This window comes from Notechis scutatus, chromosome 4, assembly GCF_049901735.1.
Source record: "Notechis scutatus isolate UNSWTSFEM ecotype Mainland chromosome 4, rNotScu1.2, whole genome shotgun sequence".
NCBI classification, from domain to species: Eukaryota; Metazoa; Chordata; class Lepidosauria; order Squamata; family Elapidae; genus Notechis; species Notechis scutatus.
Window position 1 is genome coordinate 824,357 of NC_142012.1, and position 15,603 is coordinate 839,959.

At 50.2% G+C, this 15,603-nt stretch overlaps 1 protein-coding gene across 1 annotated transcript in view; it reads left to right on the forward strand.

The window, feature by feature from the left end:
- The window catches only part of ALMS1 (ALMS1 centrosome and basal body associated protein), a 76,164-nt gene that overhangs the window by 36,234 nt on the left and 24,327 nt on the right, over positions 1-15,603 (forward strand). The window contains 4 exon segments of the mRNA XM_087962634.1: positions 152-1,799; positions 2,879-3,004; positions 3,418-3,600; positions 9,950-11,118. Of these exon segments, the coding sequence (XP_087818760.1) occupies positions 152-1,799; positions 2,879-3,004; positions 3,418-3,600; positions 9,950-11,118 (3,126 nt within the window).

The following is a 15,603-nucleotide window of genomic DNA, read 5'->3' on the forward strand; positions in this document are numbered from 1 at the left end:
TATTTCTCTGAGAATTAGGAGGTAAATGAAAAATTCCTCACCCCACTCTTCATTCTGACAGATGGGCATTAAAAGCTCCTATTTAAACCCACCGTCCTCTGGTGTTATTATCTGCCCCTTGTGAACCTCTTCCTTTTTGAATCCTGAATAGAACCAGCAGTGGAGAAGCAGCTTCCAGAGACTTCCAAACTCCAACCCGGCTGCAACGGTAGAACCGGGCTCCTTGCAGAAGCCAAGAGACCACGACCTGCAAACGGCCCTTCAGAAATACGGTTTGCAGCTGGCCGAGTTCTCCGGGGAAAACATGGAGCCTGCGGCGGATGGCGCCTTAACAGCCGAGCCGGAGGTCGAACTCTCCCACGGTGCCCAGATTCCTGTCTCCGGCCAACGGCAGCCACCTCCCGGTAACGCCTTGGACTCCAAAGCCAATTCTCACCTTCCCTTGGACATGCATTTCCAAGGGGCCTCGAAGGCCCCCGCGAAAGAGGACGGGAATGTAGCAGCCCCATTGGATCTGTCCGAGAGCAGCACCTCCGTCGAAGCAGCCATTCAAATTACCTCTATCACCTTCGCATCTCGGAGGAGGTCGCCTTCTCCCGCTTCCCGCCCTCCCCGGACTCTCCTTGCCGACGTTCCCCCTCGCGATCCCGTATCTTTGGAAACCCGGTCCGTGAACCGGGAATGCCAGAAGTTGGGTGGCTCACAGCTGCCAAGTTACCAAGCTCGCCCTTCCGCCGGCGTCGCTTCCACTCGCGCTTCAGAGAAGGACGTTGCATCTCCTCCCTTTGGGTCTACCAAGGTGGCCAGGGACGACCCTCGTCAAGAAGGTCTGGGTCCTTCCCTGGAGGGATCCCCAAGAAGAGGTGCCGAGCTGAAGGACCTCGTTCGCCAGGTCCGTGAGGACAAGCAAGCTTCCGATCCAGGTCTTGCCGAGCAGAGGCGATATGCGAAAACGCTGGATAATATTTACGCCAACGGATCTAAAATGGAAAGGTCGGTGGTGTCGCCTCCACCTAAGACGGGTGAGGTGCGTCCCCAGAATTGCTCGCCAACTGAGGCAGGAAGCGCTCCTGAGCCCCTTTTTCCCGAAGGCAAAGAAAAGACGCGGCGAAGAGAAGATTTGTCTACTTCTGATTCATATTTACACAAGCCCAGAAGTGGAGGCAGTGGGAGTACTTTGTTACAGTCGGCTTCCCTCGATTGTCTTTCCACAGCTGTACCGGTGTCTCCTACGTCGCCCACCAGGAAAGCCCTTTCTGGTGTCCACCTTACTCTCTCTCCAAAGCGCGTGGAATTAGACCTCTCGGGACCGGTGGATATTGGTCCAGAAGGGAGAGAGGTCGAGGTTCCTAAGCCAACCTCTTCAGGTGTTCCCGGTCTGTCCTTAGAAGCTACCTCCAAGCCCATAGAACCTAAGCGAAAGACTCAAGGACCCTTCTACTTCCCCCGAGAGGCATCCTCTCAAGAGGTTCCGAAGGGGGCTAGACCAGCCCTACCACATGCTCAAGAGCCCCGGGCAAGCCGAGATGGTGACGTAGCCCCGTCTCCAACAGACGCCGGGACTCGGAGTTCGAGTGCAAGGGACCACTTGAAGGCTACGGCTTCTTCCCAAACCGAATGGAGGTCTTCGGATGCCATCACTCAAATCACAACCGAAAGCCCGGAGAAGACCACCTATTCTGCCGAAATCTTTGTCACAGCTGAGAATGGAGAAGCTCCTTATCCGAAGGGTCACAAAACCCCTGACGAGACGATGCTCGGTATCTCCAAAATCTCTGTTTTGGACGGACAAAGCAGAGGTGAGAAATCTCTCCCTCCCTCCCTATCCCTCTCTTTCTCTCTCTCCCTATCTCTCTCCCTCTCTTTGTCTCTCTCCCTCCCTCTCTCCCTATCCTTATCTCTCTCTCTCTCCCTATCTCTCTCCCTCTCTTTCTCTCCCTCCTTCTCTCTCTGTCTCCCCCTCTTTCCCTCCCTCTCCCTCCCTTCCTCTCTCCCTCTCTCCCTCTTTCTCTCTCCCTTTCTCTTTCTCTATCTCTTTCCCTCTTTCTCCCCTCTCTCCCTCCCTCTCTCTCCCTCCTTCCCTCCCTCTATTTTTCTCTCCCTCTTTCTCTCTCCTATCGATCTATCCATCCATCCATCCATCCATCCATCCATCATCTAACTCTGTCTGTCTGTCTGTCTGTCTGTCTGTCTGTCTATCTATCTATCTATCTATCTATCTATCTATCTATCTATCTATCTATCTATCTATCTGTCTATCTGTCTATCTGTCTATCTGTCTATCTGTCTATCTGTCTATCTATCTATGTTCTCTCTTTCTCCCTCCCTCGATTTTTCTCTCTCCCTCTCTGTCTCTGTCTCTCCCTCTCTTCTACCTATCTACCTATCTATCTCCCTTCTCTCTTCTGATAAGCCAAGCCAAGGGCGAAGCCAGGTTCATTTAACAACCGTGTTACTAACTTAACAACTGCCTTGATTCACTTAACAACTGTGGTAAGAAAAGTCGTAAGGCGGGGCACAATTCCATTCATCAAGATACCTTCCCGGGGGGGTTACAGCACCCAGTCCCTGTCTTTGGAGTCGTTCGACCTTCGTCCGCCTAGGAAAGCTCGTTCCCACTTCCTTGCTTAAGCGTCAGCGTCCAAAGTCGGAAGCCACTGCGGTGTCTGGCTTTGGCTTATAGGTGGTCGATTGCTGGCAAGGCGCCGTTTCGGTTTTTTTTTTTTTCCTTTCCTTTTTTTGGCTTTTGGCTTGTCTCTTACGAACGGTACGTCAGTGTCGTTGATCTCTCTGTGCCTGTCGATGGCCGCTTGCCAGGCCTCCGGGAAACACTCTGCAGACTCTTGCAGTAATCTTAACTCCGGCTTTGTTTCTTCAGACAAGCCCTTGGTGTTGCCCTACAAACCTCCCGGCTGCTCCGAGGTGTATTATGTCCCCTGTGGAAAAGGAACCTTGAAACTCTCACGCGTCCGGTCTGAGACCACCGTGGAGAGCTCCCATTCGGGTAGGTGGCCTCCAAGCCCCCCCCCCACGATTTCTTGCATTTTTATAGCCGCCTCGACTTCTAAAACTAAACAGCGGGATTTGAAGAAACGGGAGGCGTCGTTTTGGATGGCAGATGGGAGGTAATTTAAACCCCTGTTGCATTTAGGTTAGAATTACAATGTGATGAACAACGGAGTATTTCCTGAGCTAATTGGAAACGATAGGAGCAGGAGCTACAGACGTGCCAGACCTCCATCCTTCTCTCTTTAGTTTAATATTACTCCGCATTATAGCTGTTCTGCGGCCTTTTTGGAGGGGGCAGCTTGGCATGATTATAGGCTCTTTCGCTCCGTGTCTAATCCGATTTGCTGTCTTTTTTTTCCAGCTTCTCTCTTTTCTGAACATTGTCCCTGCGGCTCTCTTTCCACACAGGCTCCAACGATGCCGTCCCTCCGGATTTCCCCCCGCAGGCCCTGGGTTCGAGGAAGGATCATCCTTCGGACATGGCCATCGTCAGACACAAAGAGGGCATTTATAGTAAGACGGCCGCTCCAAGGGTGGCCTGGATGGAGGAGAAAGCGGGGGCAGCGGCACCGACGGTGGTCGGTCCCAGAGGTAAATCCGTTCCTGATGATTTAGAACAGGGGTGTCAAACTTGATTTCATTGAGAGCCGCATCAGGGTTTGTGCTTGACCTTGGGGGCTTTGAGCAGTGATATTACTTGTGTTGGGGGCACCCCCCCTCAGGCTTCGTTTTTGGCTGTGATGGTGTCCTCCAGCACTCTGCAGCGAAAACGTAGCTCAGGAGGGTTGTGCGTGGTGCTCCTGAGCTCCTTTCCTTTGGCAGAGCGCTGCAGGAGGCAGTTGCAGCCGAAAACGGAGCTCATGAGAGCTGCCTGCAGCGCTCCTCTTCCCAAGCTCCGTTTCCGCTGGCAGAGGCACTGTGGGCCGATCCTTTCGCTGTTTCCAGGGCATTCCCATGGGCCGGATCTAAGCCTCCCTCTGGCCAGATCCTCCCTGCAGGCCTTGAGTTTGGCACCCCTGATTTCGAGTGTCTTTAGCAGCGCTGTTTCTCCAACTTTCCCCTTTTCAGCCGGGTGGGCTTTGACTCCCAGAATTCCCCCAGCCAGCGTACTTCGCACAAGGACTCCTCGGCGTATAACAGTTCACTTAGCGACCCTCCACAGTTACAACAGCACGACTGTTGCAGCCTCCCCAGGTCGCACGATTTACATTCAGGCGCTTGAGACAACTGATTCACATTTAATGACGGTCACAGCGTCCCTGGGGTGTGTAGGGGGTGGGGTGTCACGCGATCCCCTTTTGCAGCCCTCTTGACAAGCCATGTTGACAGGGAAGCAAGAGTCAGTTAACCACCGTGAAAACAAACGTCGTACAACGGGGACAAAACTCACTTCCCCCGTGTCACGCTTGGAGGTATACCTTTTGGGCTCAGTTGTGGTCATAACTTGAGGACTACTTGCAGGAATTGTGGGATTCCAAAAATCCCAGCAACCGGTTCGCTGCCTGGTTGCTGGGTGGGCGGGCCATGGTGGGCTATCGGAAATTTCCTGTTTTCGGCTTCCGGTGGGCCCGCAGAGGCCGGCGGTGGCCGTTTTCGCCATCCCAAGGGTCCAGAGGCCTCCCCTGGGCCTCTGGGGGGGTAAAAAAATAGCCTCCCCTGGGCTGTGGGGGCCCACCGGAAGCTGGAAACAGGCCCGTTGTCCCCCCCTGCCAGAGCCTCCGTGTGAGCCCTGCACTTGCCTGCATCAAAAATGGGCTGCGTGGAGACTCCCGGGCGGGGCAGGTTGGGCGGGGCGAGGAGGACGATTGAAATACTGGTTTCGGCGAACCAGCTGTAACTTTAACATCCAGTTCGCCCGAACCGGTCCGAACCGGTAGAATCTCACCCCTGGCTACCTGTGTTGGATTTAACAGATAACAGATAATCAGAGTTGGAAGGGACCTTGTAGGTCATCTAGTCCAACCCCCCACCAGTCGAGCGGGAGACCCTACACCATTTCTGACAGATAGGAGTCCAGTCTCTTCTTTTTTTTTTAAAAAAAAAGCAAGTTTTATTGATTTTAAAGACAAACAAAACATAAAACATCAAAGTATAAAACCTCCTTTCTCAAAAATTACTTATAAGTTTTAACAAGGCAAATAAAGCATTATTTTTAAGGCATAGTTCCACATTATCACATTTCCATTTAAACACATATATCTTTTCCAAATTTCTCATTATTTCTCCCTTCACTTTTATTCAATTATATTTCTTTCTATCAAGGTTTTATTAATTGTCCATCAAGCATAACCACACAAAATACAAAACATAAAACAAGACATAAAAAGATAAAACCTCCTTAATTATCATTTATACATATCTTTTCCAAATTTCTCTCCCTTTAGTTTTATTCCTCCAAGGTTTTATTAATTCACAATCAAAACATAGCTAACCAAAACACAAAACATAAAACATTAAACTTCTTTTGAAAAGTGGCTTAGCCCGGGTTACATCTTTTTTACAGACCTAAATCAAGTTAGTGCTCACCTTATATACCATTCATATCTTATTAGCCATTCTATATTTTCTATATAACTTCTCCCTTCTTTTCACTCTCTTAATTATATTTTGTTTATTTCATCTTATTTCAAAATCATTATGTTTGTATCTTTTGTCCGTTCTTTTCCAATCATCTATTTATCTCTTCTCTTTAGCAAAGAATTTCCCCTGTAATCACTTTTAAGGTGTGACGCCTTTCCCTAAAGTAACACTCCAGTCTCTTCTTGAAAGCCTCCAGGGATGAAGCTCCTTCCGAAGGCAACTTCTGTTCCACTGGCTGATTGTTCTCACTGTCAAGAAATTCCTCCTTATTTCCAGGTTGAATCTCTTCCTTGTTCAGTTTCCATCCATTTTTCCTTGTCTGGCCTTCAGGTGCCTTGGAAAATAGCTTGACCCCCTTCCTCCTCTCTGGGGCAGCCCCTCAAATATTGGAAGGCTGCTCTCCTGTCTCCCCTGGTCCTTCTCTTCCCTAGACTACCCAGGCCCAGTTCCTGTGATTGTTCATCGTATGTTTTAGTCTCCAGGCCTTTGATCATCTTAGACAGATTCAGATTAACAGAGTTGGAAGGGACCTTGTAGGTCATCTAGTCCAACCCCCCACCCAAGCAGGAGACCCTACACCATTTTAGACAGATAGCAGCCCAATCTTTTCTTGAAAGCTTCTGGCGATGAAGCTCCCACAACTTCTGAAGGCAACTTCTTTTCCATGGGCTGATTGTTCTCCCTGTCAGAAAGTTTCTCCTTATTTCCAGGTTGAATCTCTCCTTGTCCAGTTTCCATCCATTATTCCTTGTCTGGGCCATACAAGGAATAATGGATGGAAACTGAACAAGGAGAGATTTTTTTGTATAACTCGGTCTCGTTTTTGAATTCTCTCCTCGCCCTTCCAAAATCCCTTCATCCGTCTTTCCCAGCTACGCACCTTTGTGGTGCCTTGTGTCATCTTGGGTGTTTGTACAGGACAAATCCTTCCAACTGCGTAGCGTTTGCAGACTGGAGATCCTGGGCAGGTGTATTGTCAAAACAAAGATTTTTGTTCTGGGACTGCGATCCTTTGGTTTCCAGGTGAAAAAGCCATGGGTCCTTCAAGAGGAAAGATCGGTGATGGGTGTAGTGTGGGTTGAGGTGATGAGGTCACAGTGGTTGCCACTGAAGAGTGTCAGGCAACTTGGCCATGGGCAGAGTGGACACACCAACGGCCTCCTGGTTGAGGATCCCCTAAAGGGTATGTTTCTTCAGCAAAATCACTCAGAATACAGCTGCAGGGGGCCTTGGAGGTCTTCTAGTCCAGCCCCACGCCCAAGCAGGAGAGTCTGTCCCATTTCAGACAAGCGACTGTCCAGTTTCCTCCTCCAGTGACGGAGCACCCACCTTTTCTGGTGGCAGGCTGTTCCACTGGTTAATGGTCCTCATTTTCGAGAAATTTCTCCTTAGTTCCAGGTTGGTTCTCTCCTTGATTAGTTTCCATCCATTGTTTCTTGTCCTGCCTTCAGGGGCTTTGAGGAATAGATGGAAACCCACCCACCCCCTCTTCTTCTTCTTTGGGGCAGCCCCTCAAAAGTTGGAACATTTCTATCACGCCCCTCCTAATTCTTCTGGATCTGGTGATAGCACAGAGTTTAGGCACTGAGAGTGACAAGGCTTTGACTCAGGGCGTTGGTTCGTAAAACTTAGAACCTAGAATAATAGGGTCATAAGGGACCTGGGAGGTCTTCTAGTCCAACCCCCTCTGCTCAAACAGGAGGCGCTGTGTTATTCTGCATAAACTGCTGTCCAGTCACTTCTTAAAAGCCTCCCAATGTTGGAGCACCCACAATTTCCATCCCTTGCTTCTTGTCCTGCTTTTGGGTGCTTGGAAAATAAGTTGACCCCCTCTTCTTTGTGGCAGCTCTTCAAATATTGAAAGACAGCTATTGTTGTTGTTGTTGTTGTTGTTGTTAATCTTTGGTGAGATTCACAGCCTTTGGGGCTGGTTGATAGCTCAACAGCTCGAGTCCTAACCAAGGACTTAGGAACTGTTCAGGTAGCGTCGGAGGATATAAGCTGTCCCAAGTAGGGTGGGTTTTTTTGTAGAATCAGGGTATTCCAGTCTGATAAATTCAGGATTTCCAAATAGCGAGGCGGCCCTTTAGGTATTGCTCCAAGGGCTCCAATCACAATTGGAGTAACACACGATTTCTTTTTCCAAAGTCGCTTAACTTCAGTTTGTTAAGTCCCGATACTTTGTGATTTTTTCTTGCTGCGTGTCTTCAATTCGTGCATCACCAGGTATCGCCATGTCAATGAACCAAATCCTTTTTCTTCTCAACTATGGTTATGTCAGGTGTGTGGTGGGCCAAGTGCCTGTCCGTCTGAATTCTGAAGTCCCACAAGATCTTGGCTTTTCCATTCTCCAGAACCTTCTCAACCTGATATTCCCAGTAGTTGTTACTATACTCAAATCCAAACTTTTGGCACAATTTTCCAGTGAATGAATTTAGCAATTCGGTTATTATTGTTTTATTTTATTTTGTTGTTACATAAGAAGTGTTCCTGCTCGTTCATGGGGCCATTTAGAATTTCTCGATCTTTTTGAAAGAAGTCTGTAGATTCTCCCAGAGTCCCATTATCCCTTTTTGTGACCTTCCCACAAACAAATTCAAGGGGGAACTAAATCACAACCTAATTTAAGAACTGCAGCGATTCACTTAACGAAGGTGGCGAGGGAAGTCCTAAAATGGACAAAGCTCACTGAGGGAATTTCTCACTTAACAACATACACTTGGGGCTCAATTGTGGTCGTCCGTTGAGGACTACCTGTCCTATCCACTCCTCACCCCCGCCATCCTATCAGAATCTATCCTCCCACACACACCCAGTCTCAACTGGCAGTACTTTATCCTTCCATCCTCCCCACCACCATCAGAACCAGGGGTGGGCTGCTGGGGGTTCGCAGGGGTTTGGGAGAGCCCCTAGCTAAGATTCTGTGTATGCGGTGACCCCAAGGGGCGTGGCACAAAGGCAACACAGTCAAAATAAGCAAGAAGAGTCCCTTTATTATCTCCAATTTTGCCCCCAGTGTCCAGGTTACTTTCAGCTGGAGAAAAACTGTCCCAGGAACAGCCTTTAAGTGGAGGAAATTCAGTCTGAAAACAAAGTACACAAAAACTGTAACTAAAAATCCACACAAACCCATTCTGCAGTGATTAACTTGGCAGGGCAGGAGAAGGAATTGCAGACTTGAAAGCACAGCCAAAACCCACACAGTTGGGAAGATGCCAGGAACCCAGATAAGCCTCGACGATACCAGATAAATTCCTGATTTGCTCCCAACAACTTGCTGTGCGCAGCTTCCCTTTTTAAGCACTGGGTTCCCAGCTGCAGCTAAGGAAGGTAATCAGGGCCCTTTCTTCCCCCGTAAGCCACGCAACCCATGTTGCTCCCTTCTCCATTCTTCCCTGCGTGCCTTAGGATGAAGAGCGGGTGGGTCTGGGTCTTCCTCCAAATTCCTTCTCCCTTGTTCTCCCTCTTCCCTGCTCTGCCCAGCTGGACTGTGCTCTTCCACAGCCAACGGAGCCACATTCCCACTCCCTGTCAGCTGCTCAGCCTCCCGCTCCGAATCAGATTCTGACAGGCATGACAGTGCCGTTCAGAGAACCCCCCAATCCCACTCCTGGCTGGCCCCACCCTCCTCCATTCCCAGGAGTCCCCACACGGCCCATTTTGGATGCAGGGAAGTGCAGGGCGTGCACGGAGGCTCGGGGAGGGTGCAGGAGGCCAACTACGCCACGCCCACCATGGCCATGCCCATGAGAACCCTTTGCTAAAATTTCTGAAGCCATCCCTGATCAGAACCAATGAAGTTTCTTGGATGAGAAGGAAAACATTTTCTTCTTTTTCTTCTTTCTTGGATAAAAAGAAAAACAGTCCAGTTGCCTTTTGAAGCAAAGAAGAAGAAAATAAGGTACCTTTGAGACAAACTATGACCTGGATGACTGAGAATCTCCATAGACATCTCCTCAGACACCTACAGACAGAATCTTGCCAGATTAAAGCCGTTTTCTGCATAACTGTAGATCAGAGGTAGCAAACCTTGGCAACGTTAGTTAAGCCCTGTGGACCAACGCCCAGAATTCCCCAGCCGACATAAAGTCCCCAAAGTCTTAAAAGTTGCCACAGTTGGATCCTCCTGACTTAAGAGTTATGCAGATAATTGCTTTCGTCCGGCAAGATTCTGTCCGTAAGCGAACAGCGATTCCAAACAATTGCTCCGCAATCCTCCAGCTGTCGTTCTTGTTTCTTTGGACCCGCCACGAATGTCAACAGCCACGCGGTATAAAAATAACGCTTCTCTCCTAAATGAACGCAAGATCTAATTGATCCTTTTTTCTTCCCTTGATCCCCTTCCCCCTTTTTTGCTTAGGAAGCTGCGGTGGCCGGAATCCCTCGGGATCGCTCCGAACTTCCCAGCCTGCCTATGAATCTGATCAGCCTCCTCTGAAGTCGCTTTTGCAGGATGATCCAAATCCCCCTCCCGGGAACAAGGCTTTGGGACAAGTTGATGCGGCTTCTGGTGGGCCAGCCCCTTCCCCACAAGATTTACTGCCACGTGAGGGGATCCTAGAAAGCAGTCCTTTCCCGCGGCCCCCTCTGCACCTGTCCCAAAGCGAAGAACGCTTTATCCCACTGACGGGTGAGGTAGATTATAGTTTCCTTGAGGAAATCAAATCCAAGCACGCTTCCCGACAAGACTGGCCCGATGCCCAAACGACGAGCTCGGGAAGAGCGAGCCAACTTCCTCCGGGAAGCCGGCCGATTAAGGAGAAGTGGGTAGCGGATCTGCCAAGGGGGCCCAGCACCCATCGAAGCAGCCCTTTAGATGTTCTTTGGGCCAAGTATTTGGAGCGACAGAACCAGCAGCAGCTGAAGCCCATCGAAAGCAACCACAAAACCGAGCTCTCGCTGGTGGAGCGGCTGGACCGCCTGGCCCGCCTCCTGCAGAATCCCCTCCGTCATTCCCTGGCCCTGGAGGACCAGAAGGAGCCCAGGAGGAAAGCAGCCAGGCTAGGCAGCCCGCGAGGCAAAAAGATGGCGGCCAGGAAGAAAGCAGCATTGCGGCCCAGCGTGGAAACGTCGGAGGAAGCCCTGGTGGGTCCCAGTGGCGCCTGGCCGTCCAAATCCCGGCACCCGAAAACCGGACACGGCGGGGCGGTTGAACCCGGGGCTCGAAACCGGGACGGGGGCCCGGCCTCTGAGACGCCGAGCGAGACGTCTTCGGACCTGAGGCCGAGGAGAGACGCCAGCGTGGCGACCGGCGTGACCTCCGAGTCTGAAGGGACTCGGACCGAGACCGAAAGCGCCACGGCGACCGAGGGCAGCGAGTCGGCGTCGACCATCAACACGGCCAGGTTGATCCGAGCTTTCGGGCAGGAGCGAGTGCAGGTGTCTCCCAAACTGTCCCAGCTCTACAGCACCATCGACTTGCAAAAGACGCGCTTGGAGAGCTGGGCCAAGCGGGGCAGGAGAGCCAAGGGGGACGGTGGCGGCTACCCGAAAATGGTTCACCTCGAACAAAAAGGGAAAGAGGCCCAGGTAGGCGCGATTGGAACCGGAGGCCGGCTTTTGTCTCCCCACTCTGGGATTTACACATCGGGCCGTGCCCCAAAGTGGGGGCCTGGCAGGCAGATAAGCCATTGTGGGGGGGCCTTGGTAGATTTCCTTGCAGACCTTTCATTACCCAGGTAGGTAACATCATCAGTGCTAAGGTTGATGCTAATGACACACTGAGGATGTTACCTACTTGGATAATGAAAGGTCTGCAAGGAAATCTACCAAGCTCAGAGAGCACCAAGCACCCCACAGTCATTATTTTCCTCCTCCTCTTCCTCCTCCTCCTCCTCCTCCTCCTCCTCCTCCTCCTCCTACTACTACTACTACTACTACTACTAACAACCCCTACTCCCTTCTAGCACTGATGATGATATTTAGTTGGGTAACGAAGCGTCTGCAAAAACCCACCAAGCTCAGAGAGCACCAAGGACCCCACAGTCATTATTTTCTTCTTCTTCCTCCTCCTCCTCCTCCCCTCCTCCTCCTCCTCCTCCTCCTCCTCCTCCTCCTCCTCCTCTTCCTCCCTGGACACCAATCTCTCTTCTAGCACTGATGATGTTCCCTAGCTGGATAATGAAACATCTGTAAGAAAAGCGCCAAGCTGAGAGAGGTACCAAGGACCCCACAGTCCTCCTCCTTCCCTTCCTCCCTTCCATCCTCCTCCTTCTCCTCCTTCTCCTTCTCACTTTATTTTCCTTCCATCCTCCTTCACTGCCTTCTAGCACTGATGACATTATCTAGTTGGGTAATGAAATATCTGCAAGAAAACCACCAGGTCCAGACAGCACTAAACATCCTCCAGTCCTCCTCCTCCTCCTCTCCCCTGCTCCACATGGACCCATGAATAATTATTGCCAGAAAGCCGGCAGTTGCAATTCATTTGGTCGCACCCATCATTTTCCCTCCTCCTCTTTACCGCAAAGCCAAATAAAAATCAGCTTGGGTTTTATTTTTTGTAAACATAAAACCTAAACCTGACAGACGCTGCAATAGCCGCTCGCTCCATTACGAAGAAAAGAATACGGTGGTTAAATGACATGGGTATTTAAGCAACAGCAGTTGTCTTGATGTAAAACTCGAGATTGGGATAATTAACTCCATTTTTAAAAAAAAATCCTGCACAAAAACGACTCCCACAAAGCAGAATTCACCCTCCTCCCCCACGAAAGAAATGTCTTCCAGCCTCTTCATTTGCCAGTCAATTATATCAATTAAGCAGGAGCAATTATTAAAGATAACAGTTCTGCGGCCTGTTAAACACCGACTTGCACAGATGTTCCTGCTAAGATAACCAAATAGGCCATGTGTGGAAACAGACCCAGGAAAAATCGGGATGCTTATTATAACATCTGTCTCTCCCTTTTAATGACCCAAAGGGGTGTGGCAACAAGGCAACACAACCGGATAATCAGGAGGAGTCCCTTTATTAGCTCCAACTTTGTCCCCAATGTCCTGGTTACCTTCTGAGCTGGAGAAAACCTCTCCCAGGAACAGCCTTTAGCTGCAGGGAATCAAGTCCAAAACATGGTCAACTAAAACTGTAACTATAAGTCCAATCAATGCTAAATAAGGTCATTAGTCCAGCAAGGCAGGAGCAAGAATTCCAGATATGAAGGAACGGCAGTAATTCAACATGGTTGGGAGGATGCCGGGAACACAGATAACCAAAGTCATCACAAGATAAAACTCACGTTTGCTCCCAGCAGCTACTGCACTTAGCTTGCATCTCTTTTAAACTCTCTTCTCAGCTGTGGCTAACGAAGGGAATCAGGGCCCTTTCCTTCCCTGTAAGCCATGCAACCCCCGTTGCTCCCTTCTCCATTCCTCCCTGCGTGCCCTGGGATGAAGAGGGGGTGTGCCTGGGTCTTCCTTCTGAACTCCCTCTTCCTTGTTCTCTCTCTTCCCTGCTCTGCCCAGCCGGACTTTGCTCTTCCCCAATTTCCTCCCCAGCCAACGGAGCCACTTTCCCGCTCCCTGTTGGCTCCTCGTCTTCCTCCTCCTCCTCAGATTCAGACTCCGACAAGGGTACGACACTCCCACTGCCACCTTTTTACAAGTAGTCCTGAACTTATGACCGCAACTGAGCCCCAAATCTACGTTGCTGAGGAATAAGTCTTAAGTCAGTTTGGCTTCCATTTTACGACTTTCCTGGCCACGTTTGTTAAGGGGAAATGGCTGCCGTTGTTAAATTAATAACCCGGTCGATAAGCGAATCCGGCTTCCCTCTTGACTTTGCCTGTCAGAAAGTCGTAAGAGGGGAATCACGTGAAACACCCCTCCCCTTCCCCAGGGACACTGCCACTGTCATAAATGTGAGTCAGCTGCCCAAGCGTCTGAATGCAAATCACAGGACCGCTGGGGGGGGGAAATGTTGCAGCGGTCGTGTGAAAAACGGCCACGAGTCACATTTTTCCAGCAGCGTCGTAACTTTGAACGGTCGCTAAGTGAACTATTCCCAATTATCTTCCCTCTCTTTGGTGGCAGAAAGACAATACAGGTTAGTCCTCACGTTATGATCAGAATGGAGCCCCAAATTTCGGTTGCTAAGAGAGAGACAGTCGCTCAGTGAATTTCCCCCCATGTTACGACCTTTCTTGCCACAGTCGTTAAACGAATCCCTGGAAGTCAGTTAAGCCAATCCGGCTTCCCTATTGACTGACCTCGCCAGAATGACCCGTCATAAATATGAGTGAATTGCCAAGCCTTTGAATTTGGATCAGGTGACCCTGGGGAAATGCCGCAACGGTCGTAAGTCTGAAAAAATGGTCTTAAATCTCTCCGTCAAAGCCGCCGTAGCTTTGAACGGTCACTAAACGAACTCTGCTAGATGGAGACCTACCTGTCATGGGTTACGTCGTAGGCCTGAATTAGCTCTGGCCGCCTTTTTGACGGAGCAGGGACTGTCTTTACCTATTCAGTTGCAGCTGTGTGCAAAAGTCCTGCACGCTTTACGGCAGTGATCCCAACCTTTTTGATGCCGTGGCCCGGTACCGGCATCAGCTGGGCGCCAGCGACCCGGCACCGGCATCAGCTGGGCGCCGCCATCTTTTTGATGAAAAAGTGCTTCTGGTGACCTCACCGAAGCACGTTTCATCAAAAAGATAAGGCGGCATCGCGCCATGCTCCGTGAGCTTTTCCGGTAGAAATGGCTTTCTGCCCGGAAAAGCTCACCGGCGCTCAGCGCCGCCATCTTTTTGATGAAAAGTGCTTCCGGTGAGCTTTACCCGGAAAAGCTCACGAGCCGCCATCTTTTTGATGAAAGCGTGCTTCCAGTGAGCTTTCCCGAAAAGCTCACCGAAGCACTTTTTCATCAAAAAGATGGCGGCGCCCAGCAAGCCAGCGGCCCGGTAGGAGTTGTTCGCTGGACGGTACACGTCCACGGACCGGTGGTTGGGGACCCCTGCTTTACGGTTTACAGTTTCTGGTTTATGACATTTTTTTTGGGATAGGCCATTGATTTTGTGATATTTTATGCTAACTGCTTTGCAAATATTGTTATATTGAAATAAATACTGGTGGTTTTTAAGTGAAAAGCAGCAGCTTTTTGCAATTTGGTGCCGTTTGGATGGGGGTTGTAAATTTGCTTGCATGCTTACAACGCATGCCTACAGTGACTATGGAAACAAGATTTACTGATGCATACCCACAAGGTGGCACAGGTGTTGCAATTACTCAGGCCGATGCTAGTGTTCTGTTAACATTTTTATTTTTATTGTTCGTGGCCCTGAAAGGGACCGTTTAGGTAACCAAAACATGGTTCCTCATATGAATTGGGCCAGCCCTTATTGCTGTAGGTATTGTCCCCTCTGCAAAGGTCAGGGGTGAGATTCACAGTCTCACCTGCCGTTCCTGTGAACCTGCTAAATGCCAACTTGACACCTTGTCTTCTGACCAGCGCGCGGGACAGAAGGGCAAGGGGTAGGCCAGCATGTGTCTGCGAAAGTCCGTGGCGCGCACGCTGGCTCCGTCGTCTTGGAGTCATGCATTCAACGGCATGTGTTGGCCTGATGTCATCCTAAAGTCCTTGCTTCGTTGTCCTTCGATTGGTCTGTTAAGACAGCCAAGGAGGACAGTGGGGGTCCTGGGAGGCCCCCCCCCCCGAGTTTGGTGGTTTTCTTGCAGACGTTTCGTGACCCAACTAGGTAATAGTGCTAGAAGGAAGTGGGGTTTGTGAAGATGAGGAGGAGGAAGAGGAGGAGGAATGTGGGGTCCTTGGTGCTCTCTGAGCTGGGTGGTTTTTCTTGCAGGCATTTTATGACCCAACTAGGTAACATCCTCAGTGCTAGAAGGGAGGAGGGTTTGGGGAGAGGAGGAGGAGGAAGAGAAAGGAGAAGGAATAAAGGGAAGGAAAGGGGAAGGAAGGAAGGAAGGAAGGAAGGAAGGAAGGAAGGAAGGAAGGAAGGAAGGAAGAAGGAAGGAAGGAAGGAAGGAAGGAAGGAAGGAAGGAAGGAAGGAGGAAGGGAGGGA